General features: G+C 38.1%; 1 protein-coding gene across 1 annotated transcript in view; it reads left to right on the forward strand.

Annotated features, from left to right (window-relative positions):
* LOC141283710 (DNA (cytosine-5)-methyltransferase 3A-like) overlaps positions 1 to 10,389 on the forward strand; it is a 17,567-nt gene extending 7,178 nt beyond the window's left edge. Inside the window, exons 7-17 of the mRNA XM_073817024.1 lie at positions 150 to 229; positions 305 to 417; positions 506 to 689; positions 3,318 to 3,402; positions 4,518 to 4,663; positions 6,502 to 6,592; positions 6,671 to 6,819; positions 8,025 to 8,110; positions 8,200 to 8,269; positions 8,451 to 8,569; positions 9,744 to 10,389. Of these exons, the coding sequence (XP_073673125.1) occupies positions 150 to 229; positions 305 to 417; positions 506 to 689; positions 3,318 to 3,402; positions 4,518 to 4,663; positions 6,502 to 6,592; positions 6,671 to 6,819; positions 8,025 to 8,110; positions 8,200 to 8,269; positions 8,451 to 8,569; positions 9,744 to 9,885 (1,265 nt within the window). The 3' untranslated portion in view covers positions 9,886 to 10,389. The remainder of the gene's footprint in view (positions 1 to 149; positions 230 to 304; positions 418 to 505; positions 690 to 3,317; positions 3,403 to 4,517; positions 4,664 to 6,501; positions 6,593 to 6,670; positions 6,820 to 8,024; positions 8,111 to 8,199; positions 8,270 to 8,450; positions 8,570 to 9,743) is intronic.
* Positions 10,390 to 26,956: the final 16,567 nt, after the last annotated feature.

Consider the following 26,956-nt stretch of genomic DNA (forward strand, 5'->3'; position numbering starts at 1 on the left):
ATTATGGGACACAGTATATCACACAGTGTGCTCTGTTACCCACTGCATATTTTGGCAAATGTGATACTGTGCGCAGTATGCATACTGCATAAATAATACAGTCACATGCTGTTCCAACAAACATCACCATGGACTTGTTTTGTGTGCAGAGATTTGCATTTCCTGTGGAAGTCAGAATGCATCACTAGAGCATCCTCTGTTTATCGGAGCCATGTGCCAGAGCTGCAAGGTACTCATGCACACCTGTCAATCAAGCCTGTTCTGACTTCTGATTGGTGCTGAGGCTGTATTCTCCTCCCCACAGAACTGTTTCCTGGAGTGTGCGTATCAGTACGACGATGATGGCTATCAGTCGTACTGCACCATCTGCTGTGGAGGACGAGAAGTGCTCATGTGTGGGAACAACAACTGCTGCAGGTGAGTGTGAGTGAGTGTGTGTGTGTGGGGGGGGGGGGTTCCAGCATCCTGAGAGAGATCTATGAGTTATAACTCTGTGTTTGTGTAGGTGTTTCTGCGTGGAGTGTGTCGATCTGCTCGTCGGGGCCGGATCCGCACAGGCCGCTATCCGCGAAGATCCCTGGAACTGCTACATGTGCTGCAGCAGGAACGTCTCCGGCCTCCTGAGGCGCAGAGACGACTGGAACTCACGACTGCAGCTGTTCTTCGCCAACAACCACGACCAGGAATTTGTGAGTCGATCCAGTGTGTCTTAGCAGTTTTGACACAAAGTCAACATATTACATATGAAAGATGTCAGCCAATCACAGCAGTGGGCGTTTCCATTGAGTCTCACAGCAGACACGCCCCTTCCAACAGAGCATAGATCCTGCGTCCCAATGTTCATACTATCTGTCCTAAATAGTATGTGAGATTACAATAAGTGTATCCCAAAGCATAGTATGCTGAAAAGAGTACACCAAAAGTCCCCAGATGATCTACTATTTCATTGCGCTTTGGCAAAGGATTTAGTCCAGAACTACAAACACAAAAAAAAAATGTGTTAAAAAAAACTACAAGCATGGCAGAAATGCGCGACCGGCGGTTAGGCAGAGATGTTTATAAAAAGGTGTTTAAGTTACTAATAATCCACATTTAACCTGGTAAAAAATATTATTTCACCTGCAACAGCAATGTTAACTTTTATAAACACTCGTTTGGTCATTAACTTTTAAATGCATCTTAATGCAGAAAATATGAACAGAGTTTTCAGCATGAAAGACCCGTGAATGGCAGATCAACGTGCTACTTTTCTCTCCAATACGGTAGGATGTTAAATTAAATTAAATGTGAAGGATGTTAACTGTGACAAGATGATTGACACGCCAGTTTTCTGTGACAGGGTAAAGACGCAGTTGTGTGACGTGTTAGTATGTCCCAAAGCTTGCCTACTTTTCTACTACACACTCAAAAGTGTGTACTTTTTCTTCACCAAAAGAATACATACTTTAAGGATGAACATTGGGACGCAGGGTGAGACAGCGACACATGCCATAATCTGAAAATCACGCCCACCGCTCTCCTTGTCATTTCTGACTTATAACAAAAGTCAGAAATATAGCTGCAAGCAGCAATTAGAGGCTAAGCACAATCAGAGGCAAAATAGTGATCTAAGAATGGCATAGAGTGGCAGACCAACTTCAGCAATGAATAATTAAAGCCATTTTAGAATGATTTTAGTCAAAATGGTTGAAATATCATAAATACAATTTCTGGTAATATGATTTAATGGGATTTCACTTTTGACCAATAGGTGGCACTGTTATCAAATCGATGAGGTGTGGTCAGTGTAAGGAGACTATTGCACATACAAAGTTTGGTGTCTTTTGCACAAAGTTCAGCCAATTTTGGCATAATTGGTATCAATGTTCTCGGCATGACCCAAGGAATATTGAGATCACTTTCATTACAATAAGCCATTTTCTACAGAAGTTATTAGCATTTTTCAAAATTTTCTTTGTAACTTTTTAAATACTGTCAGGGCATAGTGCCGAAGACACATGCCGAGTTTCGTAACGATGTGTCAATGCGTTCGTAAAATATAGCATTTTATGAAAAAAAACAAAACAAAATGGCTGACATAATAAAACACGGTCAAAAATCTCCAGTTTCGAGATTTTTGGCCAAACCATTGAGAAGTTATAAGCAAAAAAATTCATATCTCCCAACCACTAGGTGGCACTATACCGAAACACTGTAGGTAGCCTCAGGTCATACTGGTTATAACACGCACCAAATTTGGTCTCAATACGCCAAACCGTTGCGGAGATATAGCCTCACATCCATTTTTGCATGCTTTTCGTAGAATTCGTTTGCACGTTTTTTTGAGAAAAGTTTCACTAATCAACTTGAATTTCATAACTTTTTGCCAGCATGGTCTGAAGATTATTTGAGCTAATTTTGGTGAAAATCAGACAAACCGTCTAGGACGAGTTTGAAAAAATAGTTTTTTCAAACAATTTAAAATAGAAACAAACTAAACCTTACAATTCTTGAATTTTGGTGTTCGTTTGACTCTGCAATTTTGATTCTGTGCCTTACTGTTCAAAAGTTATTAGCATAAACATGAGTGAAAATTTGGACAAATGGTGGCGCTATAGAGTTTTGAGTTAGAGACTCCAAATTTGCTATGGTTAATGTTGACACTGTCCTCTATCAGTGTGCCAAATTTCACAACTTTCCCGCAAGCGGTTCTATGGACTGCCATAGACTCGAGCAGAAAACGGAAGAAGAAGAATAAGAACGGCAACGGTTTCAATAGGTGCCTTTGCACCTTCGGTGCTTGGCCCCTAACAATGTGGAAAAGCTGCTATGTGACAAGGTGTACAGTAAACAAGCTGAAAAAAAACACAGAACTACATTTTTATAAGCTGTCAACCTAAAAAAAGAGCGTTTAAGGACACAAAATTAGAGCGCAACGTGTCTGATTACTCTGAGAACTACACCTACTGGAGGGAAATTTAACGGCGACAGTAAACATGCATTATTTAACCATGTCAAAGGATTATTTCACCACGCTGAAAGGAGGAGATATATTAAGAAACTAAATTTTATTGATCTATGTCAGTGCTCCTTTTCCTTACCTTCCTTTTGTTGGAGAAATGATCCAACCGAATGACATCTACATCTATTTGTTTTTTTTTTGGGTCGACAGCTTATAAAAACGTAGTTATGTGTTACTGTGTAACATAGCAGCTTTTAGACATTGTTCTGTTTTTTTGTTGTAAGTCAGAAATCCCTTGGGAAACATTATAAAATAATTTAATAATAAATAATGACCTCTTTAACAAGAAAAATGTGTCTATCTCTCTTCATCTCAGGAACCGCCGAAGTTGTATTCACCAGTATCAGCAGAGAAGAGGCAGCCAATCAGAGTGCTTTCTTTATTTGATGGCATCGCTACAGGTGAGCTCACACCTGTGCTATTTTTAGTATCACTGAGATGTTGTTACAGCTTTTGTTCATATTTTGAATTGGTTTGTATTTTCTGTTTTTCTTTTTCATTTTAGTTAAAGTTTTAGTCATTCTTTTTAGTTTTTTTAATGTCTGCATAGCGTTTATTTTTTTAGATATAAATTCACAATTCTGACTTTTCTCTCATAATTGTAAGATATAATCTCGCAGTTGTTTGTTATAAAAACAAACAACTAAATAAATGTGCAGTTCTGAGAATAGTCAGAATTGCAAGATTTAAACACAATTCTGATTATCTTTCTCGCAATTGCGAGTTTATATCTTGCAATGCTAAATTTCTTCTCAGAATGTTTTCTCAGAATTCGAAGATATAAACTCACAATTGCAAGTTATAAAGTCCAATTTTTATGTGACTTCGGAATTGCGAGATGTAAACTCGCAATTACCATTTTCTATTTTTTACTTAGTGGCGTATACTTTCATACATTACTGTCAATTAAAGTAATACTGAATAGCATGCTTATGAGGTCATCTGTGCAAAAAAAGGAAATGTACAGTAAATTTGAAAGTAGCATTAAAATGAAAACAACAAATGGAAATGTGTATGTGGTACAAGCACTTGTAGGGGTAGCTTATGGTAAGTGTATAGAAAATAGAGCTTGTACAGTAGAAAAACCATTAGGCCTGTAAGATGTCCCCATAAAACATGAAAACCCAATGTGTGTGTGTGTGTGTGTGTGTGTGTGTGTGTGTGTGTGTGTGTACCTGGTATTCATCACGTTGTGGGGACCAAATGTCCCCACAAGGATAGGAATACCAGTAGATTTTGACCTTGTGGGGACATTTCTTAGGTCCCCATGAGGAAACAGGCTTATAAATCATGCACAATGAGTTTTTTTGAGGAAGTAAAAGTGTGCACAATCTCCTGTGAGGGCTAGGTTTAGGTGTAGGGTAGGTGTAGGGCGATAGAAAGTACAGTTTGTACAGTATGAAAACCATTACGCCTATGGAATGTCCCCATAAAACATGTAAACCCAACGTGTGTGTGTGTGTGTGTGTGTGTGTGTGTGTGTGTGTGTGTGTGTGTGTGTGTGTTTTGTTGTCAGGCCTGCTTGTGCTAAAGGATCTGGGCATTCAGGTGGAGCGGTACGTGGCTTCAGAAGTGTGCGAGGAATCCATCATTGTGGGGATAGTGCGACACCATGGAGAGATCAACTATGTGGGGGACGTCAGGAACATCACACGCAAGAATGTGAGTAGCGTTCATTTTGTCAGCTATTTAAAATTTTAGTCTTAGTCAAGTTTTAGTCGACTAAAAGTCTCATCATTTTAGTCTACCTTTAGTCAAAGAAAATCTAAAGTATTTTAGTTTTTTAGTTTTAGTTACGTCACATGGTTTAGCCGATCCTGGCAAAATTGATATACTCAGATTAGGCATGACCCAAGGAATCCATAATTTAATGATTTTCTTAATGAACTGTTCAAAAGTTATAAGCAAAAATGCGCTAGGTGGCACTGTTCCCAACTTTGGCACGGACCCTCGGAGCATGGTGTTGATGAAGCATACCAAGTTTCATTTCAGTTGATCAAAGTTTGGCCAAGATATAGCCTCTGAACCAATTTTGGATCAACCTCGTTAATTTTGCAACATCATAACTTTTGAACATAAGATAAATAAATAAAAAAGTGCAGTCATTTCTGTGCAGCTCAGTCCAAAGATCATCTGAGCCAAATTTGGGAAGAATTGGATGAATTTTCAAGGAGGAGTAGCAAAAAAAAACAGAATACTGTACTTTTCTTTTTTTTTTTCTTCTTCTTTTTTTTTTTTTTTTTTTTATTGTCGGTTATTTCAATACACATGCACATACAAGTACAGTCTCAGCTATACAGCTATAATGGGAAATATACAAACAAACAAATTAACACAATCAGGCTAGGGACTAAATATGCACCATGAAATACAGAGTCAAGAGAAATTATTAATGCAGCGCCAAAAAGGTGTCCATAACTGCCAAAAATCCTCAGACTTTTGATGCATATCATAGGTAAGTTCCTCGAGTGGAAATAGTGTACATGCTTGAGACAACCACATTTTAAAAGATGGTACCTGAGGAGATAATACTGTACTTTTCAAAAGGACGCTACTGTAATGGGTGAAGTCTTACTGTAAGCTATTGAATGTGATCAGCATGAAGAGAGGAATCAGATGTACTAAGTTTTTCTAGAATTAGGGGTTCAGGAGTTATTACCATTTTAATGTTGAATTTTTGAACCAGTGGCGCTGTAGAGTTGGTCCTAGAGACCCCAACGTTGGTCCAAATCACTATAGAAGCATAAATAAATGTACAAATATATAAATAAATGTAGTATAGCACAAATGGTACAAAAAATTACACTTTTGACAGATTTATTTATCCAATTATGCATATCTGCATTTATTTATTTCAGCATTTATTTATGTATTTCTACATTTATTTATTTATTCATGTGTTTATGTATGCATTTCCACATTTATTCATTTATATATTTATGTATTTCTACATTTATTTCTGCATTTATGTATTTATTTATTTATGACATGACAGAACACAGACCAGCTTGTTTGTCAGTGTTTTCAGATCAATGAGTAGCGAGCGCGTTCGCATGGTTGCCAGATTGCTAAAAAATAAGAAAAACACCAGGCAGAAAATGTATACTTGTAACAGCGAAGCTCTGATTCGGGGATTTTTAACTGTTGTTATCTGGCAACCACACACGAAAGCTCGCATAGTAGAGGTGTGTGAAGCAGTCCTCAATAAAATTTTTCTCATTTTCTTTGACGAAACTAAAGAGTTATTTTTTTTTTACGTTAGTCTCGTCTTATTTCATCAACGAAATTGCATGTTGATATAGTCTTAGTTTTCGTCTGTTGACCTTATTGTCGTCTCTTCTCTCTTTGATTTTAGTCATAAAAAAAAAAAATCGTCAACAAACATTTTTCGTCCTCGGCGAAATTAACACTACATGTGAGCATGTCACTTTCTCTCTGTCCCTCACTTTCTCTACTTTTAAACACATCTGACGTCTCTCTGTTTGCGTCACGTTTTGCAGATTCAGGACTGGGGGCCCTTTGATCTGGTGATCGGTGGAAGCCCCTGTAACGATCTGTCCATCGTCAACCCTGCCAGGAAAGGCCTGTACGGTAAGACAGCAAAAAACACAAATTATGTGCACATATTGGTGCGTTTGTTTTGCAATTAGTGTTTTTTCTTGTATGCAGAGGGCACCGGGCGTCTGTTTTTTGAGTTCTACCGGCTGCTTCATGAGGCGCGACCCAAAGAAGGAGACGAGCGGCCGTTCTTCTGGCTGTTTGAAAATGTCGTTGCCATGGGAGTCAGTGACAAGAGAGACATCTCACGCTTTCTGGAGGTCTGTAAACACACAAGGCAAACACATACTCACATGCACAGAGTGAATCACGCATGCGGTTATCAGTGCTGCCCTCTTGTGGTTAGACTTTTAATGGACATTGTGCACTGAATAATGTCTGAATTCTGCTAACACTTGTGACCCTGGACCACAAAAGCAGTCTGAAGTAGCATTTAGATTTTTTTGCACCCTCAGATTTTAGATTTTCAAATATTGTCCTATCCTAACAAACCATACATCAATGGAAAGCATATTTATTCAGCTTTCAGTTTAGAAAAACTGAGACCTATGGCTTGTTTTGTGGTCCAGGGTCACATTTGACAAACAGTTATTTTCTTCATTTTCAACACTACATCTGTACATTTTTTGTGAAATGTTTTGCTTTCTGGAGCACAAATTTATTTTATGAAGCATTTTAATTTTTCTATTTTATTTTATTAAATATCTTTTTTTTTTTATCTAAAATATAATGTAGTGACTTTGAACTGATACTGATATTATTTTATTATGTTTTTTTAAATTAGTTGTTTTCATCAACCCACGTTTTTATTTATTATATTTATTTAAAATATTATCCAGTCACTTTGAGGTAAACTAATATTGATATTTACTTTATTAAGTGTTTTTAATTCGTTTTTTTTTAACTCTCTAAAAAATTTTTTTAATTAGTTGTTTTTATCAACTCACTTAATTTTTTATTTATTTAAAATATTATCCAGTGGCTTTGAGGTTATTTATTTTATTAAGTGTTTTTAAATTCATTTTCATCAACTAATAATTTTATTATTTATAATATTTATTTAAAATATAATGCAGTGACTTTGAGGTTGTTATTTTTTTTTTATTAGTTTTTATAAAATACATTTTAGAGTCGCTGTGTATATATATATATATATATATATATATATATTTGCATGTAAAAGCAAATCAGCATATTAGAATGATTTCTGAAGGATCATGTGACACTGAAGACTGAAGTAATGATGCTGAAAATTTGCATCACAGGAATAAATTACATTTTAAAATATACATTTACATAGAAAACATTTATTTTGAATAGTAATAATATTTCACAATATTACTGTTTTTACTGTATTTTTGATCAAATAAATGCAGCCTTGGTAAGCAGAAGAGACAAAATCTTGCCTAAACTTTACTTTGTTCTGCAAAATAATACTTAATATAACGGTTCTGTCTGTGTTCAGTGTAATCCAGTAATGATCGATGCTAAGGAGGTGTCAGCCGCACACAGAGCTCGATACTTCTGGGGAAACTTACCTGGAATGAACCGGTATGACTGCTTGAAAATCTGCTAAATTGGATGTTGTTGTTTGAGTTAGAAAAACGAGGGAACAAACTCCTTCTCTGTGTCTCTCTCAGGCCTCTGACTGCCATGATGAACGATAAACTCGACCTGCAAGAATGTCTGGAACATGGACGCACAGCTAAGGTGTGTGGATTCAGTTTGGAGGTTGTGTTGTATGTGAAAATCAAAGATAGTTTGAACAGGTTGTCATTATTCCTGATGTTGTGTTTGTTGACTGCATCCAGACTTCATTTCACATGGAGGCTTCAGTTTTGTTTAAGGCACTTTAAGGCAGAGCTAAATTTTTATTTAAATTTTTTTTCAGTTCGGAAAAGTGCGAACCATCACAACCCGCTCAAACTCAATAAAACAGGGCAAAGACCAGCACTACCCCGTCTACATGAACAATAAGGAGGATATCCTGTGGTGCCCAGAGATGGAGAGGTGGGGGCCTTCTAGTATTATTTCATGCCAAAATCTAAAGGGGGAAAAAGGTGTATTTTGCGGAAAAGCATATTTCTGTTTGGGGATTTTAAAAACTTACGCATATTTGCTCTCTTTTTAAAAATATTTATTTCAATATTTAAATATTTTAAATTATTAACAATAACAAAATGTAAATTTTAAAAATATATAATTTATTTAATATATAATTTATTAATTTTAAATAATTATAATTATTTTAGTTATTTGTAATAATTGAAATAATGAAATAATTTAAAGATGAATATGAGAATCAGAATTTGTTTTAAGAAATCAATATATTTTTTTCAAACATGTAATTTACTTAGCTCTAAGCATTAAATTGATCAAAAGTAACAGTTAAAAAATTCTAATGTCATACAATTTCTAATAAGATGCTGTTTTTGAACTTTAGCAGAGAATCCTGTAAAAAAATTAATTAAATTTAAATTGTTAAAATGTAATTTTTATACTTTTTTAGTAATTTAATAATAATAAAATGTCAATTTTTCCAATAATACATTTAAGAAAAAAACTACTGTATTACACTATCATTGAGCATAATGGGAAAATTTAAAAAAAAAAAATCAAATGTTAATTATTTTAGTATTTTTTAAATTTTAAATAATTACTAGTTTAATAATAAAATAAATCTATAATATAATAATTATGGTAATAATATTAGTAATAAAAAATAATAGTTATAAAAAAATTTATTCAAGTTTTTTATTTTTTATTTAAGAAAATAAGCCTAATGGTAATATGAAAATCGAATATTATAATATATTTAAAAATCATGTTACAATACAATAAATGTTAATAAATGTTTATGTTTTTTACAATAATACAGTAAAGAAAAAAACTACTGTATTACATGTATCATTGAGCATAATGGGAAAATTATTTTAGTATTTTTTACATTTGAAATAATTAGTAGTTTAATAATAAAATAATTCTTTAATATAATAATGATGGTAATATTAATGGTAATAAAAAATAATAGTCATAGAAAAATTTCTTAATGGCAATATGATAATATAATAATTAAAAATCATAAATGTCACAATACAATAAATGTTAATACATTTTTTTGTTATGTTTTTGTGTCTTCTAAATTCATGAGATTCACCTATATGTATTTGTGTGTGTGTTACAGAGTTTTCGGCTTCCCCGTCCATTACACAGACGTGTCCAACATGAGTCGCCTCGCCAGGCAAAGGCTTCTGGGAAGGTCATGGAGCGTGCCTGTGATCCGCCACCTCTTCGCTCCTCTGAAGGAATACTTTGCCTGTTACTGAAGCTCCTGCCCACCACGCAGCGTGATGGCGTTGTGACGTCCCTCCTCTTCCTTTTCCTGCGTATCCAATAAGCTCCACCTTCCTGTATTCTCCATGTTTGCTTGTGGCCTGTGAACGGCTGGTGCTATCCTAATATTACCATTCAACCCAGTAGAAAGCCACACAATATTTATTTCAAGAGTTCAGATTTTTGAGTTTCTTGTATTTTATTGTCCGTCGTTTTTTTTTCGTCATGTTCCAACTGTGACAATTCTTGCTCTCTCACAAAACTGACAGAGACAAAATGTGTGTGTTTGCCAAGTGTATGTTTGTCTGAGCGTGAAAATAATAGAGCACAAAGCGCTGGATAACAGGTGTGAAACAAAAGCAGACGCTTATTGAATACTCAAAGCAGGTGAATCCTCGTTCCCCGACCCTAAACCTAATGTTACGCCGCAAACTAACCAGGTATGATGTGAAAAAAATCTGAAAATATGTCTAGGTCATATTTCACCCAAATTTCAAAAGTTTATGCATTATTGTAGAACAAAAAATATAAACTGAAATCAAATAAAATAAATATATATTTTATTTTAAATTTTTGAATAATTTGAATTATTTTTTTTGTAATGAAATTTGACTCTGGTCATATTTTCATGAGACTGATTAACCATTATTATTTACTACCCATTATTTCTACTCTTACATGAATAGAAATCAGGTAAATCGCATCTAGTTAGGACAAAGTGTCAGACAAATATGTAAGAAATGCAGTCTATCACTTACTGCATTATCATGTTGTGCCTGGTTAGGATACGTGTCTGTAACGTCGACACAAACATAATTTTCACACAGAAACACACACATTTCCTGTGAGAGAGAAGATGTGCTTGAAGAATCAACAATACACTGTTTACAGATTGCGCTCTTATACGGTACTACTACACAACAGCAACTATTCACTTACAAGTAAACTCCACTATGGTGCTCTTTCTCTATCTCTCTCTCTCTCTCTCTCAGCAATATGAACACAGCAGACAGTCTCTATGATGCCTTTCTGCTGGAGCCTATATGGCACATATGAGAGAGCTGTGTCCCGTCACACACACACACGCATGTACGCTGAGAGCTGTGTTACACACTCGTACACCTTAAAGAGACAGTTCACCCAAAAAGTTCTGTCGTCGTTTATTTACCCTCATGTCATTCTGGCCACATATGCACAGTTTAGTCATTTACGACAACCGAATTAACTCCTAGAAAAATGCAGCCGCATTTACAAAAATTCTCAACAGTGTGTATGGAACAGGGTTGCCAGATCTGTAAAACAAAACCAATTGCTAATCAATATTACTGCTTTTGCTGTATATTGGATCAATAAATGCAGGCTTTGTGAGCATAAAAGACTTCTTTAAAACACATAAAAAAGCGTTTGACTTGTAATGTAACTCTTGAAGAATTCAGCCGCATTTGTGAAAATTCTCCACAGTGTGTATTGAACAGGGTTGCCAGATATGTGAAACAAAACCAACCCATTTGCTGATTAAAATCTAATCAGATTTTACGCTGAAGAGCAAAGACAAATCCCTGGCAACCAGCAATGGTTCCAAGATTATGTCATGGGACATCTACATTCCCTCCATCAGGGAATGAGGGTTACGTACATAACTGAGACTTTCCGTCTCTGTCGGTCACTACAAGTTATGTCGTGACGACATTAGGGGTCCATGGAAAACACCACAAACTGAACCCCGTTACAACCCCATGGCATTGCTAATGTTGACAGGCGTCGCATGTCAGACAAAATGCTATGCAAGGGTTGTAACCTTCCCACCACACCAGCGCAAATTCGCTGACCTTGGTACCCGCAGGGACCAGAGGTGAGTATACCGCAGCTGGTGATACCCAAGCCGCTGTTTCTTCCACCACAGAATACTTACCAGAAAGGATTTCGACCTTCAATGAAAGACGGCTTCGTAGTCTTTCCTATTTGTTGTTACAACTTGTTCATAACGGTTGGGAAGTGAGCCTTCCAGAGAAGGGCGCTACGGAGGCCACATCCTGCCTGGAGGGAGGCGACATGTGGCCTGTTGACCTGTAAAATCTCCTGAAGGTGTTCGGTGTTGCCCAGCCAGCAACTCTACAGATGTCTGCCAGAGAGGCGTTGTGTGCCAGTGCATAGGAGAAGGCAACACTCCGTCTGGAGTGAGCCCTCACCCCCAAGGGGCACGGCTCGTCTTGGGATTGGAACGCCAAGATGATGGCATCCACTATCTAGTGGGCCAACCTCTGCTTGGAGACAGCCTTTCCTTTCTGCTGATCTCTGTAGCAGACAAAGAGCAGCTGAGAGCTTCTGAAGCTCTGGGTGCGGTCCACATATATGTGCAACACTCTTATGGGACACAGCAACGGCAAGGCTGGATCTGTCCACTGCGAGGGAAGCACTTGCAGGTTCATCACCTGATCTCGGAAGGGAGTTGTGGGAACCTTGGGCACATATCCAGGCCGGGGTCTCAGGACAACATGAGAGTAGGCCGGCCCGAATACAAGGCACTCTTCACTCACCGAAAATGCTTGGAGGTCCCCGACCCTCTTGATGGAGGTGAGCACAATCAGGAGTGCTGTCTTAGCAGACAGGAACTTATACTCGACTGACCCCTCAGGAACCTTACGGCAAGATTGTGCTTTCCCAAGGGCCGGCCGTCCACTGCATCGTGATGTGCTGCGATCGCAGCAACATACACCTTCAAGGTGGAGGGTGACAGGCTACGCTCCAACCTTTCTTGCAGAAAAAAAAACACAACTCTAATCGGGCATCTTCGGGGGTTTGTGGGTGTCATATGGTGCCGAGCCCCTGAGAGAGCAGTTCCTGTCTCAGGGGAATGCGCCAGGGAGGGGCTGTCGAGGGGAGCATGAGTTCCGCAAACCAGGTCCTGGTAGAACAGAGAGGTGCAACCAGCAAGACCTGCTCCTCATCCTCCCTGACCTCACTGGGGGAAACGCATACTTGCGTAGAGCCTGTGGCCAGTTGCGTGCCAGAGCATCTGTGGCGAGGGAGCCCTCGGTCAGGGAATAAAACAGCTGGCAATGGGAGGACTCACGGGTAGAAAATAGCTTCCCCGAATCGACTCCAGATCAGCTGGACCACCTAGAGATGGAGTCGCCAATCTCCGGGGAACGTGAGCTGTCGTGAGAGCGCATCGGCTGCACGATTGAGCTCCCCCAGAATGTGGATGGCGTGCAGTGACTTGAGCCACATCTGACTGCAGTGTGATCGTAGACCTCTCTGCCGGTTGATGTACGATACAGCTGCAGTGTTATCTGTGTGGACCAACATGTGCTTGACTTGTAGCAGCGGCCAGAACTGTTGCAAGGCTAGATGCACTGCCAACAACTCCAGGCAATTGATGTGCCAAAGCAGGGCCCGGAGGCCGCCTGCCTGTTGGATGTGGCACCCCAACCCATACTGGAGGCATCTGTTGTGATAACAACATGCCGTGACACTTGTTCTAAGGGCACCCCAGCCCTTAGAAAAGTAAGGTCCGACCAGGGGTTGAATGAGCGGCGACACAACGGAGTGATGGTCACTCGATGTGTACCGCGGTGCCATGCCCATCTAGGGGCTTGGGAGTGTCATGCTGGATGGTGCAGAAGGTGCTGCTTTCTGACTCATCACAGCAGGACTTTCCCCTGTCCCCGGAGGGACTGGGCAGAGACGCGTGGGGAGGCCTTGCGTCCCCGAACCGCAGTCTCTTGGCTAATGGCAAAAGGGGGCGTCGTGAGCGAGAATGAGATGGCAGCACGTCGCTCACTGTCAGCCCACGAGCTTGACAACCCGGGGGAAAGGGATAATGTGGTTACCGCTGGTGGAACAGAAGGAAAACGGAACCAAAGATTCTCCACCAGTCCCTCCTCCGGGGGAAGGAGCAGCGCTGCTCTCGCCATCTCCTGAAAAAGAGCAGCTTCCCACATCTCTGGGTTGCCCGTGTCAGGGCTGCTTCGTTGACTTCCTAGACGACTTAGGGCCCGGCTGGGACACGGGGGGCGCTGCACTCCTATGAGAACTGTACTGCCAAGAACTGCTGTCACTGAACAGCCCAGCCTGGGAGATGGGAGCATCAAGAAAATGTACTTTGTCGACATCTCTCATCTCTGCCATATTGAGCCAGAGATGGCGGTCTTGGGCCACTAACGTGGACATCGCCTTCCTGAGGGACCACACCATGACTTTCGTCACCGGGGAAGGCCTGTCCCCCGATGCTGCGAGCGACATCTGATCTTCCAGCGGCGCACTGAATGAAATGCTGGCACCGCCAAGAGACGGGTCAGCGAAATCACTCGGGAGGCTCACGGGATCATCGCTGCTGGAGGGGTAAGAGGTACGCAGGGGCTGGCCCGGTGGGGAAGCTCTTACTGTGACCCTCAGATCTCCCAGAGCACTAGCCGGCACCAGAGAAATCAGAATGGGTAGTGACAGAGGGTGCCTCTCCCTTTAAAAAAGAGGCGAGATCGCAGCGAAGCCACACTCAATGCCACAGTGGACGAATGAGTCCACCAGTCATAAGGGTCAATTTTTGGAAACTGATATTTATCATCTGAAAGCTGAATAAATACACTTTCCATTGATGTATGGTTTGTTAGGGTAGGAAAATATTTGGCTGAGATACAACTATTTGAACATCTGGAATCTGAGGGTGTAAAAAAATCGAAATATTGAGAAAATCGCCTTTAAAGTTGTCCAAATTAAGTTTTTTAGCAATGCATATTACTAATTGAAAATTAGGCTTTTATATATTTATGGTAGAAAATTTACAGGGTCACATAGGCTTTTCTGTATGTGCGGTGCAAGAATTATTAGTGTTAGTGCTCATTAGAACTCATTAGTGTTGCCAGATCTTGCTAGAAAAAAATGGCAAATAACCACAAACCCATAATAAGCCTAAATCCAAATGTTGAAAATAAGCCACATACTAAAATATAATGACATGCAACTTTGTAAACTGGATCACTTTATGAAGCAAAAACTTATAATAAATGGACATGGCAACCCTTCAACCCTTCAAGAGCGTGATCTGCAAAGCAGCCTTCCAAACTTAAAACTGTAATATTACTTTGACTAGAGTAAATAACTGAGTTTCATTTTTGGGTGAACTGCTCCTTTGTGAGAGAAGTTTATTATGATCATGTCGTTTGTTGTCTCTGATGCAATATTCCGCCAGCAGACACACACACCGACCTTGTAGACGTAGATTTACTCACATCTGATTCTGCCAGATCTTGCCGTTTTTACTCCACACTTCAGTCCAGATACCACAAATCTTACTGTATTTCGTGTTTGTGTGTGTTCAGTCGGGTATCAGGGATGTTGTGTCATTTTTAGCCCCTGCATGTGTTTCAACTGTTGGTGCAGAAATTCATTGGTGCCGCAGATATTCCATGGTGCAGCTTCATGGTGCTTCGTTTTCTCTTTCTCACTCTCTCTTGGCTCGCGTTCTGCTTCAGGTCAGCTTGGCTACGTTCACAACGCAGTTGTGTGATTTTTGGCACAGATTTGTTTTTTTGATAATAAAAAAATCTTCATCTTGGAAATTAATCCAAAAACATGCAATGTGGAGCATTCAATTGTTAACATTCACTACTGCACTCTTAAAAATAAAGGTGCTTCACGATGCCATAGAAGAACCTTTTTTGTCTAAATGGTTCCATAAAGAACCTTTAACATCTGAAGAACCTTTGCCACCTTTGTGGCAAAAGAAGGTTCTTCAGATTATAAAAAGGTATGAAAGAGATTGTTATTTAAAGAACATGTCACTGAATGGTTCTTCAAAGCACCTTTATTTTTAAGAGTGCGGTCAAAAGTTTGGTGTCAGTTTTTTTTTCTTTTTTTTTTGGAAAATGATTGTTTATTTATTAAGGATGCATTCAATTAATTGAAGTTACAGTGAAGACATTTATAATGTTACAAAAGAGTTGAATAAATGCTGTTATTTTGAACTTGCTATTCATCAAATAATCCTAAAAAGTGTCAGTTTTCACAAAATATGAAGCCGCACAACTGTTTTTAATATTGAAACTAATAAAAGTGTTTCTTGAACACCAAATCAGCATATTAGAATGATTTCTGAAGGATCATGGGATGCACAGGACTATAGTAATGATGACTAAATTACATCTTAAAATATATTACAAATTATTTAACAATTATTATGTTTTGTTAGTATTTTTGAGATTTTTTTTTTTTTAGCAAAAATTTAAATCTTACCAAGTAGTGTAATTGAATGGTTGAATTAACCATGACAAAAATTAAAATAATTTTTTAATTCTAGACCAAAATCTGTGATTTAAAACGTAATTCAAACCTGGAAATAAGAATTTCAACTAAAAATATTTGAGATTCTGAATGAGGCTCTTGCGATGTGAACGTAGCCTTCCTCTCTCTCGTACTGAACGGCGTACGGCTCAGCCTATGTGCTAATCTACAGGCTGACTATTATGTTTCTGCCGTTCTGGTTTCCGACAGTCTTGACATATTCAGTGCTCCTTCGCTCGGGATTCTGGGAAAGTGGCCCATCTGTGTGATGTCATAAAAGCTGGTCACGTGGTGCTCCCAGAATCCGGAGTCCTCTTGTGGTGCAAGCGGAGAGTTCACACTTGGATGACGCGCAAACTGGATTACTGTACAACTCGACTACATTACGTGTGCTGTTTTATAATCCTGTTTCACATCTGAAGTAAAACAGGACTCTGGTGCTCGCAGAGATGTGCTTTCGAAAAATACCAGAGGATTTTTGTATGAATTTGCTTGATTCACAATTGGCCCTCGCCGGAGGGGAAGAGTTTATACAGATCACATTTCAAACCATGGAAGGAAACTTTTTGGGTTTCCCCCTAATCAAAACTAGCACATTGGACTACTTATTTAAGGGTTGCTCATTTCTTCGAACTTTTGACTGATGTGTCGAAAGCCGGTCAACCGACTCATTACCTGAAAGATGGTTTTATTTGCAGTTCAGATTCAGATCTGAATTGTTGTATCACAATTGATGTTGAAATATGCTTATGACCCACAGGTTATAGTTAACTTACTGCTTTAGCTCATGCTCAGAAACCAAGCTTAAAGATAAACATCCTGCTGTTTAGGCGTTTGATAATAGTAAACATGATTTTTGAGTTCTCTCAGATTTAACACATTTAAGTCGGTTTATTTTCAGTTTAAGGTTAAGAAAACTCTCTCCAGAAACCTCTCAGAAGATTATGCGCTTCCATGACCAGCATGATGTCTTTTGTTGGGTTTTGTAGGCAAATGTGACTTTAAAACCCATCGCTCTTAAAGGAACAGATCAGCCAAATATTAGAATTTGAAAGTGGATTGAAAAAATCCACTCACCCTCAGGGTGTCCAAGATGTAGAGGAGTTTGTTTCTTCATCAGATTTGAAGAAATGTAGCAGTGCATCACTTGCTCACCAATGGAAGTGAATGGGTGCCGTCAGAATGAGTGCCTAAACAGCTGATACAATAATCCACAAGTAGTCCACACGACTCGAGTCCATCAATTAACATCTTGTGAAGCCAAAAATGTTGTGTTTGTAAGAAACAAATCCATCAATAAGATTTTTGACTTCAAACCATTGCTTCCAGCTAAAGTCCATAATCCATAATAACGCTTCATCCAGTCTAATTTAGGAGAGAAATATGCACATATGAAGAGTTTATTACAATCCAAATATAATGTGAGAGGACAATGGATGGCCTTGCACACTTGGATGAAGTATTATTAACAATTATAAACTCTTAGATTGGTCAGTTGAAGTTAAAACATCGCAATAATGGATTTGTTTCTTACAAACGTGCAGATTTTTCCTTTAGAAGATGTTAATTGATGGAGTGGAGTGGTGTGGATTACTTGTGGATTATTGTATCAGCTGTTTGGACACTCATTCTGACGGCACCCATTCACTTCCATTGGTGAGCAAGTGATGCAATGCTATTGTATATTTCTCTAAATCTGATCTGTGAATGATTACATTTTATTTTGCTCCAAAATCATTTCCGGGGATCGAGATTGTTAAAAAAGAGCGTCTAAAATGCAGGATGGTTTCCTTTTAGGGTTGTCGTGGTAGAATCTGACTCCTTTAGCAGGATCTTTGTGGCACTGTGCTGAGTCGAACCGCTCGTAGCCTTAGAGTCTGTTTGTGTTTGTTTGGTGAAGGCTGGTGAATCTCGTAATGCGACGTGAGGTTTGATTGTTATTAGTCGAGAATTCAGTGGTAAAATGAATTGTACATAGATAAGTTTGCCTCTTTTTTAGGAATTTATTACATTTTTGTGTGCTGGGTGTTTTTAAATTCATTTAGAGTAATTCTGCCGTGATTACTGGCTAGTGTATGATTATATGCATGGCTGTTCTAATAAAGGGGGTGGAGCTGTGAGTTCTCGATGGGCGTGGTCAATTAATTCAATGAACAGAGAATTCTTTTCTATTTATGAGGATGACTGACAGGCCCTGGCGTCAGCTTTAAAGGAGGCGGGGTCTCGCGTGAGGTCCTTTTAGGAGTAATATCTCGAATCGGAGGTTGTTTCAAAAAGGTGCTATACAATTTATTCTTAAATGACAAACTACAAAAGAATGACGTGAAAATATATCGTTAAGAAGTGACTTGGTCTTGACAATGACTGTTTTTCTGTTGTGTAGTCTTGAAAAATTATTTTACTCTTTTATGAATATATTAACAAAAGGCATTTTAACTTTGTACTTGATGAAAATGTAAAAGTAAAAAAGACGAATAAAAATGTACAGATTCATGTGTTTTAGCCTAGACATTACTGTAGTACGTGCCTCTCGGTAGGAAACATTCATTCATACTGTATTCACGTGCTGCCTTCGGGTCACGGCGGAACGATCGTATTTACGAGTCGAGCGCACACAAATGTTACAAAACTCTGGATTTTCTTGAACCTTTGGGTTTTGTGCCAGTTAATCGATCATAATTTGGTTTCATTGCAACTGTTGACTGCAAATTTCATTCGTATGAAATACCAAATCAGCCGGTTTATGTGGGAACAAAACTACATTTCCCATCATTCCCTGCAGTGGCATCAAAAACCGCACCTAATGCACATCTGCTCTTCATTTTCTGGTCAAAAGCGTTGAACTCGTAAGTAGGAGCTTCCCCGGACGACTCGAAGGCAGCATTACTGTACACTGTTACGTAACTGCTTGGAAGTGATGGCGAAACTACATTACCCAACGTTCCTTTCTCCAGACTCCCTCCATGTACTCTTGCTACGGTCAGACTGTAATGTTTTTATATATGATTGTTGTTGCCTCAATATTTATTACCCTACAGCCTCGTCCATCTGATCAGTCCACAGGTCTCTCTCTCTCTCTTATACTTTTCCTCATCCACTGTAACACACATTTATCCTCTCTCGCCCTCTCTCTCTCTCGGTGTGGCTGTAGTTCTGTTGTGTTTCGATGGTCTTTGGAGTGTTATAGTAGCAGTTCATCCTTCCATAATTCTCTCTGTACGCAGTGAAAGCCGAACACAGCGGCTCCTTTCCTGTGCACTTGTGCTGGGGAACACTTGAATTAAATGTACTGTTTTGTGCTAAAATCACCTTTGTTGTGTCTTTCTTATGGTGCGAGTGAAGATCATTAAAGGGATACTGACTGACCCTGAAGTTGTTCTAAACATGTATGAGTTTCTTCTGTTGAACATACAGTTACTGGTCCCCACTGACATCCATAGTTTGGAAAATAAACTATGGAGGTCAATGGCTACCAGCAACTCTTGCGTCAGCAGCACTGCATGATGGGTAAATATTGGACAGAACACATGCGGGTTATTTTGATCCAGCTGGCTGGGTTAAATGTTTATACACAACATGCTGGGTTGTTTTATTTAAGTCAACTGTTTTTTAAAAATTATCATATTTCTGGCTTAATGGACTGAAAATTAAAAATCACACAGAATTATAGAGGCAACAGCAATAATCAAAAATGAACATGTAATATTAAGCAAGAACACCCATAGACAAAAAATAAGACAAATTAAATTTATTCAAGTAAATACAGCATAGTTTACAATATTTACATAACATTAAACAATCATTTTAGAATTAAAAATGTAACATTTAAAAGTAGCATTTTAATTTAAGTGTATTCAACCATTCTCTGTAATTACTTTTCACCAAAATAGTGCTAATTCTCTTGCCAGTGTGTCGATGAAATCTGAGCCGGTGATGGGCTGCTGTTTACCGGGAGAAGTACGTACCTCAGACCACCGCCTTGAATTTCCCTCGTAGCTGAGAGATGCTGTGACTGAATCCATAACCTGCCCATGAACAAACGGAGATTACTGAGATTAGAGAACAATTTTAACATCAAATTAAATTCAGCATTATAACAAATAAAATCAGTTTATGTTATGCAAGGCAAAAGGCGTTTCCATCATGCGAAATGACCGCTGCTGACCCATCTGACTAACACAGCTGACTGACATCTCATCCTTGTATATTGCATTGCATAAAATGATATAATTCACAGCACAGTAAAGTGTATACAAACCTTTATTTCACTTAAAGGAACACTCCACTTTTTTTGGAAATAGGCTCATTCTCCAACTCCCCCCGAGTTAATAAGTTGATTTTTATCGTTTTGAAATCCATTCAGCCGTTCTCCTGTTCTGGCGATATCACTTTTAGCATAGCTTAGCATAGATCATTGAATCCTATTAGACCAATAGCATCGCGTTCAAAAATGACCAACGAGTTTTGGTATTTGTCCTATTTAAAACTTGACTGCAGTTATATCGTGTACTAAGACCAGCGGAAAATGTAAAGCTGCGATTTTCTAGGCCGATAAGATTAGGAACTATACTCACATTCCGGTGTAATAGTCAAGGAAGTTTGCTGCCATAATATGGACGAAGCAGGCGCAGTAATATCACGCAGCGCCTGAAATTAGTTCCCGGCTAGGTAACTTCCAATGAGGAACGCTCCCTGTGCATGCAGTTGGTCACGTTGTGCTGCGATGTGCTGAGTGATATTACTGCGCCTGCTTCGGCCATGTTACGACAGCAAACTTCCTTGACTATTACGCCGGAATGGGAGTGTAGTTCCTAATCTTATCGGCCTAGAAAATCGCATCTTTACATTTTCAGCTGGTCTTAGTACACAATATAACTGCAGAAGAATCAAGTTTTAAATAGGACAAATACCGAAACTCATTGGTCATTTTTGAACGCGATGCAATTGGTCTAATAGGATTCAATGATCTATGCTAAGCTATATATGCTAAAAGTATCTCGCCAGAACAGGAGAACGGCTGAATGGATTTCAAAACGGTAAAAATCAACTTATTAACTCGGGGGAGTTGAAGAATGAGCCTATTTCCAGAAAAAGTGGAGTGTTCCTTTAAGATGTGCAAGGCAGCACTGAGAACGCAAAAAAAAGCCTGTGCTCTGACTGTAAGAGACAGGTAAAAAAAAAAAAAAAAAAAAAAATTAAAAATTACCCAGCAGCTTACTTACAGAAAAACTACCTAGCATCTGAGTAAAAAATATGGGCTATAGCAATTGGGTGGGTTTTGTTGTGAAAACCTGGCAACCCCTGGTCATGAATGGTGGCGAAACTGATGCTGTTTTTTTTTTTTGTTTTTTGTTTTTTTTTGCGCACAAAAAGTATTCTCGTAGCTTCATAACATTAAGGTTGAACCAGTGATGTCACATGCACTGTTTTATCGATGTCCTTACTACTTTTCTGGGTCTTGAATGTGGTAATTAGCTACATTGCTGTCTATGCAGGGCCAGAAAGCTCTCGGGTTTCATCAATAATATCTTAATTTGTGTCTTAATTTGTGTTGGAGCGACATGATGATGAGTAATTAATGACAGAATTTTAATTTCGGTGTGAACTGTCCCTTTAAACTAATTTAAACAATTGAGCAGATTACCTGAAATTAAAAGTTATTGCCATTGTATAAAAAGAGATATTCTTAGCTACTCATTGAACACACCTAGTAACAACTGTAAACATTCTCTCAGACCACGTTTAACCTATATATAGCCGTCGATCAAGCACGCCCAGAAAAACTCTCTGTGCATGACTTCTGTCATGCGTTTTGAGTTTCATTTCTCAAGAACAGACTGTCATTCCATATTCACTGTCCGAGGATCAGGATCATACTTCAAAATGTGGATTCTGTTGGTTATTTTGATCATTTTTTTCGTGGATGGTAAGTATGACACTTTTAGATTTTTTTAGAGTAGGCTATTTACTATTACTTTTAAATTTCCGTCAGACTTTTAATTAACCGTTTTTATTTATTATTATAGTAAAAGTGTAGTAACCATGACTTTTTGCGTATACCATTTGTAGTAGCCTACAACCACAGTTTTACTACAAATACCGTGGTTAAATTGTGGTTAGTGTAGCAAGACCTTGGTTAATTTGTGGTTGCCATGGTTTAACTATAACCTTGTTTATTTTGGTTTTGTAGTAAAACAATGTTTAATTTTCGTAAGGGATTGACAGAGCAATACACCACAATATTTACTAGCCTATTTCACAATTGCTATTTTGCTGAAATTCGCTCACGTGTCACAATTTCTTAAAGCTTTTAATTTGTCTACCTGTTTTATTTACTAAAAGGGTCTTTCATAAATCCATGGATCCATGTATCTACTTTTTAGACTAGCTATATAGGACATATAAAAACAAGTTAAATGGTTGATTCCTTTGCCTTTACAAATGTTAAACGTTAACTTTATGCTTTATATGTGGTTCTTTCTTATTCACAGGAAAAACTATTAATGAACTGCGTTTAGTTCTTCATGCGGTGACCACAGCCGTGTGTCAGCTGTACCTGCTGTTGTTACACCTGCGCCATGCCGCTCAACACTTTGCCAAAGCCGCTTGGAATATTTTATTCAAATGTGTTTGCCTTGATAGCATGTTATTGAAGTATGGTACTGAATTAGAACGCTTCTGTTATGTTTCAAAGTGTTATAGAAATGGTGTTGTTCATATCCTGGAAGCATTGTGTTTGATCTTGGAATCGCTCACACAGTTATTGGCGGTCGTGTCGACTCTGTGTGTCGCTATGAGGCACGTTCCGCAGGCGGCGCTGTTTCTTATTGTGTCCATGGCGCACTGGGCGCAAAAGATTCTGCTTTTCTCTAATGAGGACATGGATGCATGGGAGAAAGAACAGAAAAAACAGAAAGAGGAATTCCAGAAACAAAGAGGACACCTGGAGGAATACCTAAATACTGATCAGTTCAAAAAGAAAAAAAGACGCTGATTATTATTACATCCCCTGAGAACAGCACCTGGTTGCTATTTTCCATGCACTTACAATATGATTGATCTATTTAAGTATTTGAGGTTTTAAAAACAAGAAGAACATGTGTTGATTGTATAATGTTGTTTCACTCATCTGAAACATAGCCATTATGGTTGTTTTCAGTTGCACGGACGACGATGAGTCAATATGACTTATTAGATAAGTTAACATATGTTGGATCACGTTGTTGTGATTTTACATTTATACTACGTACGATTGCTATCTGAAACTTTCACAAAATATACACAAAAGCACCATAAAATCACCTTCTGAAGCCATAAGAGCTTTGTATGAGGAACATGTTAATATATTTATTCACTGATAATGTGAAATAAAGTTCACTGAGTCAGTGAGCTGAACCTGAAAACCAGCAAAAAAGCTCTGTTGGCACTTTCTAAATTCTACAGTAGTGAAGCATCTTTTTGTTATTATGTAAACTCATCTTCTTAAATATCTGTTTATAAGATATGGTAGGGCTGAATTGAGGAGGGCTTTCTGCCCTCATCTTGTAAAACTCTTTATTCTCTGTTTTGCTTTCTGTGTTGCTTAACATAGGACATTTAAAGCAGTTATCAAGATTTTACTATAATGTATATAAAATTATGCGGTTATCAAAATTATAAACCTGTTAAATTACATTAAAATATTTAATACTTTTCTGTGGAGTACCATTAATATTTGTATGAACATATGCATGAACTATAACATTCAATAATCTATCTTAAATAACATTAACAAATATAGCTGTGATTACTGGGGTTCAAGTGCTTTAAGGCATTTAAGCACATATGAAAAAATACATTATTTAGCAAGCCTGTAACCACTTAAATTTTTTGGCAAATCCAGGTAATTTACCATAGAAATATGTTTTTTACCAGTTATGACTGTTATAGCACCAGTTGTGGTCCAATCTCCTTAAAACTTTGCATGCTTTCGTGAAGTTTGAGTTTTCCTTTAGGCTTTATAGGATTTTAGGTAAATTCAGACAGGCCCCTTTTCTAAACGACCACATTATGGCTTCCCAAAGGGTATTCAATATTTTTTTTTATTATTGACCTAGAGAGTCCAGAGAATTGTACTGCAGTGTTTTTTCCAGATTGAGCAAAAAACATAGGACTAGTTTAAAATGATTTGATTTGACATTTGAATTTGATTGACAGCAGTGATTCTAGAGTCAAAGTTGTCCAGAATGAGTAGTGTACTATGTGTACAATGTACTATTTACGCCACTGGTCTCAAACTCAATTCCTGGAGGCGGGCCACAGCTCTGCACAGTTTACCTCCAACCCTAATCAAACACACCTGATCCAGCTAATCAAGGTCTTCAGAATTACTAGAAACTTCCAAGCAGGTGAGTTGGAGCTGGAGAGCTGCGGCCCTCCAGGAATTGAGTTTGAGAACTCTGGTTTACGCCCTTGAAAAATGCAATATCGCCCCTTGTAGTTTCTTTAAAATTTCTCACAGACATTTGGGGCCGTGAGTCAAACATGCCCACCAAGTTTTGTTCTGATCTGCTTCCATTAACCTTGTCTAACAGGTGCTCTTAAAGCGCCACTAAGTGACCAAGCTCCACAATTCTTTTTTCTGTGACATCATATTCGAGTGAAGGCTAGCCAGGCCCTGCTGTCATATTCAGACATCAGCTCTTACATACCTGTTAGGGGTTTGACAAGGCCATCTCATTCCCTTAAGGCAGGGGTTTTCAAACCTGTCCTGGAGCCTCCCCTGCCCTGCACATTTTGTATGTCTCCCTTATTAGGCACACCCAATTCAGGTCTTGCAGTCTCTACTAATGAGCTGATGATTTGAATCAGGTGTATTAGATGAGAGAGACAAGCAAAATGTGCAGGGCAGGGGAGGCTCCAGGACAGGTTTGAAAACCCCTGATCTAGATGTTACAACTATTTATCCTTTTCAGCACTCCTTTTCTATACTTTATTGTTAAACTAATAACCTCAGTTTTGAAACAACTGACCTAAGTGCGACAGGAACGTTAACTTGTGCTCGTGAGAGAGAGCCATTCTCCACGATGATATTGGTTGAGAAGACGTAAGAACGGATGAAAGACATGCGTAACGCCACGTTCACGTCTCCTCACAATCATGAAGGTAGACGTAGGATCCACACAGCTAGATCTTTGAGAATAGAAGCTCTATAATTACAACGACCATGGTGTCACAAAATTCTGAAATTATCGTACATTGTGGTATTATTGATCGTACATCGTACAGAGGTCAAAATTATGGTACAAATACGATAATTATCGTACGTCTGGCAACACTGGTCGCAAAGCGAATACGAAAATGCTGTTTCACCCTGTTATGAGTTGATGAACCACTGACAGGAGTTCGGAAACATTATTTTAAGGTAAAAAAAACTCCTTAGTGTTGCTTTAATAGAAACAGCCAGGTATGCAATGGTTAAAAGAATCAAGAAATAACGAGACACAAGCTGTACATTATTTTAAAGCCGTAAATCTATTGTTTGAATAATTTGTAACTATTTGTACTTCTTGTGTACATGTGATTTTCTAATTGCTTTTCCAATTTTATTATTATTATTATATTTTTAGTTATATTGTATTATATTTTGATGTAATTAATGTTATTGCACTTGTATGTTTGTTGTTTTAAAGACTGTAAAAGAATGAAAATAAATAAATAATGGTCTTCTATTTTGTTGAACAACTATGGATGGCGTCACCGGTCCAGATTTGGTTGACCAATCGGTGTAAAGGGGCGTCTCGTGACCGCCCACTTGTGGAAAACTAATTTTGAAGTCGTTTTTCGTTTTCTACCCGTGAACCAAAAAACGAAAAATCGAGCCAAAATCTCGTTTTTTCGTTTTCTGAACAAATGAAAAAACGAATGAGCCGTTTTCTTATTTCTGCTTATTTCGTTTCAATTTGAAAATGGAAAGGATGAATGAGTTCTAAGAGATTTCGTACTTTTGATCGCTGTAGCGCCCCCGTCAGGCCGATTGGGGTGAGCCTCGGTGATGTTGTCGGTGGTGTAAGTACTACTCTTAGATTTATGGTTTGATCTGCACGATCAGTTTTACGTGGAGATTGGCCATTCTAACAATTACAATAGGGTTTTTAACGTAAAAATATTAAAACTTTGCTAGATTCACAATGTTAAAAATGCATTATCATTGTCTTTATAAATAGTCCATAACCACAGGAAATATAGCCATGGGCTCCATGAGTTTTAGCAATAACCCTGCCACCATAAGGTAACAGCTGTGTTACAATCACTCAGCAAACAATATTATTGTGACGTTTACCTTATCTCTATCCACCTTTTTTTCCATAAGAGTGGGTGCCCATTTGTAAATTTTACACGTTTACACATCCGGTTTCATCCATGCCGTTATTTTTAGCTTTACAAAACAATTCTTTTTGCTGCTTGATATTGCAAATTGGTTTGTTTTACAATATTATTTTAATGTATTATCTTAATTATGAACACACTGGTTTGTAGTGCAAACAGTTTAACGTTTACTCCATGTTGTTATTCTTCTATAGCACATAATGAACCGGAAGTCTTGCCCATAGGCTTACTTCTGCATTGAAGAAAAAGGTAAATACGGTACAACAGTAATCAAGATTTTATTACACTGATATCTTACAAAAATATATTTAAAAAGTATGCAATTAAAAAATAATTAATGCATTATTTGATTATCAAAATGTGTTAAAATGCATTTTAAATATGCATTATAAAAGAATACTTAAACGATAAGTA

This window comes from Garra rufa, chromosome 13 (assembly GCF_049309525.1).
Source record: "Garra rufa chromosome 13, GarRuf1.0, whole genome shotgun sequence".
Taxonomy (NCBI): Eukaryota; Metazoa; Chordata; class Actinopteri; order Cypriniformes; family Cyprinidae; genus Garra; species Garra rufa.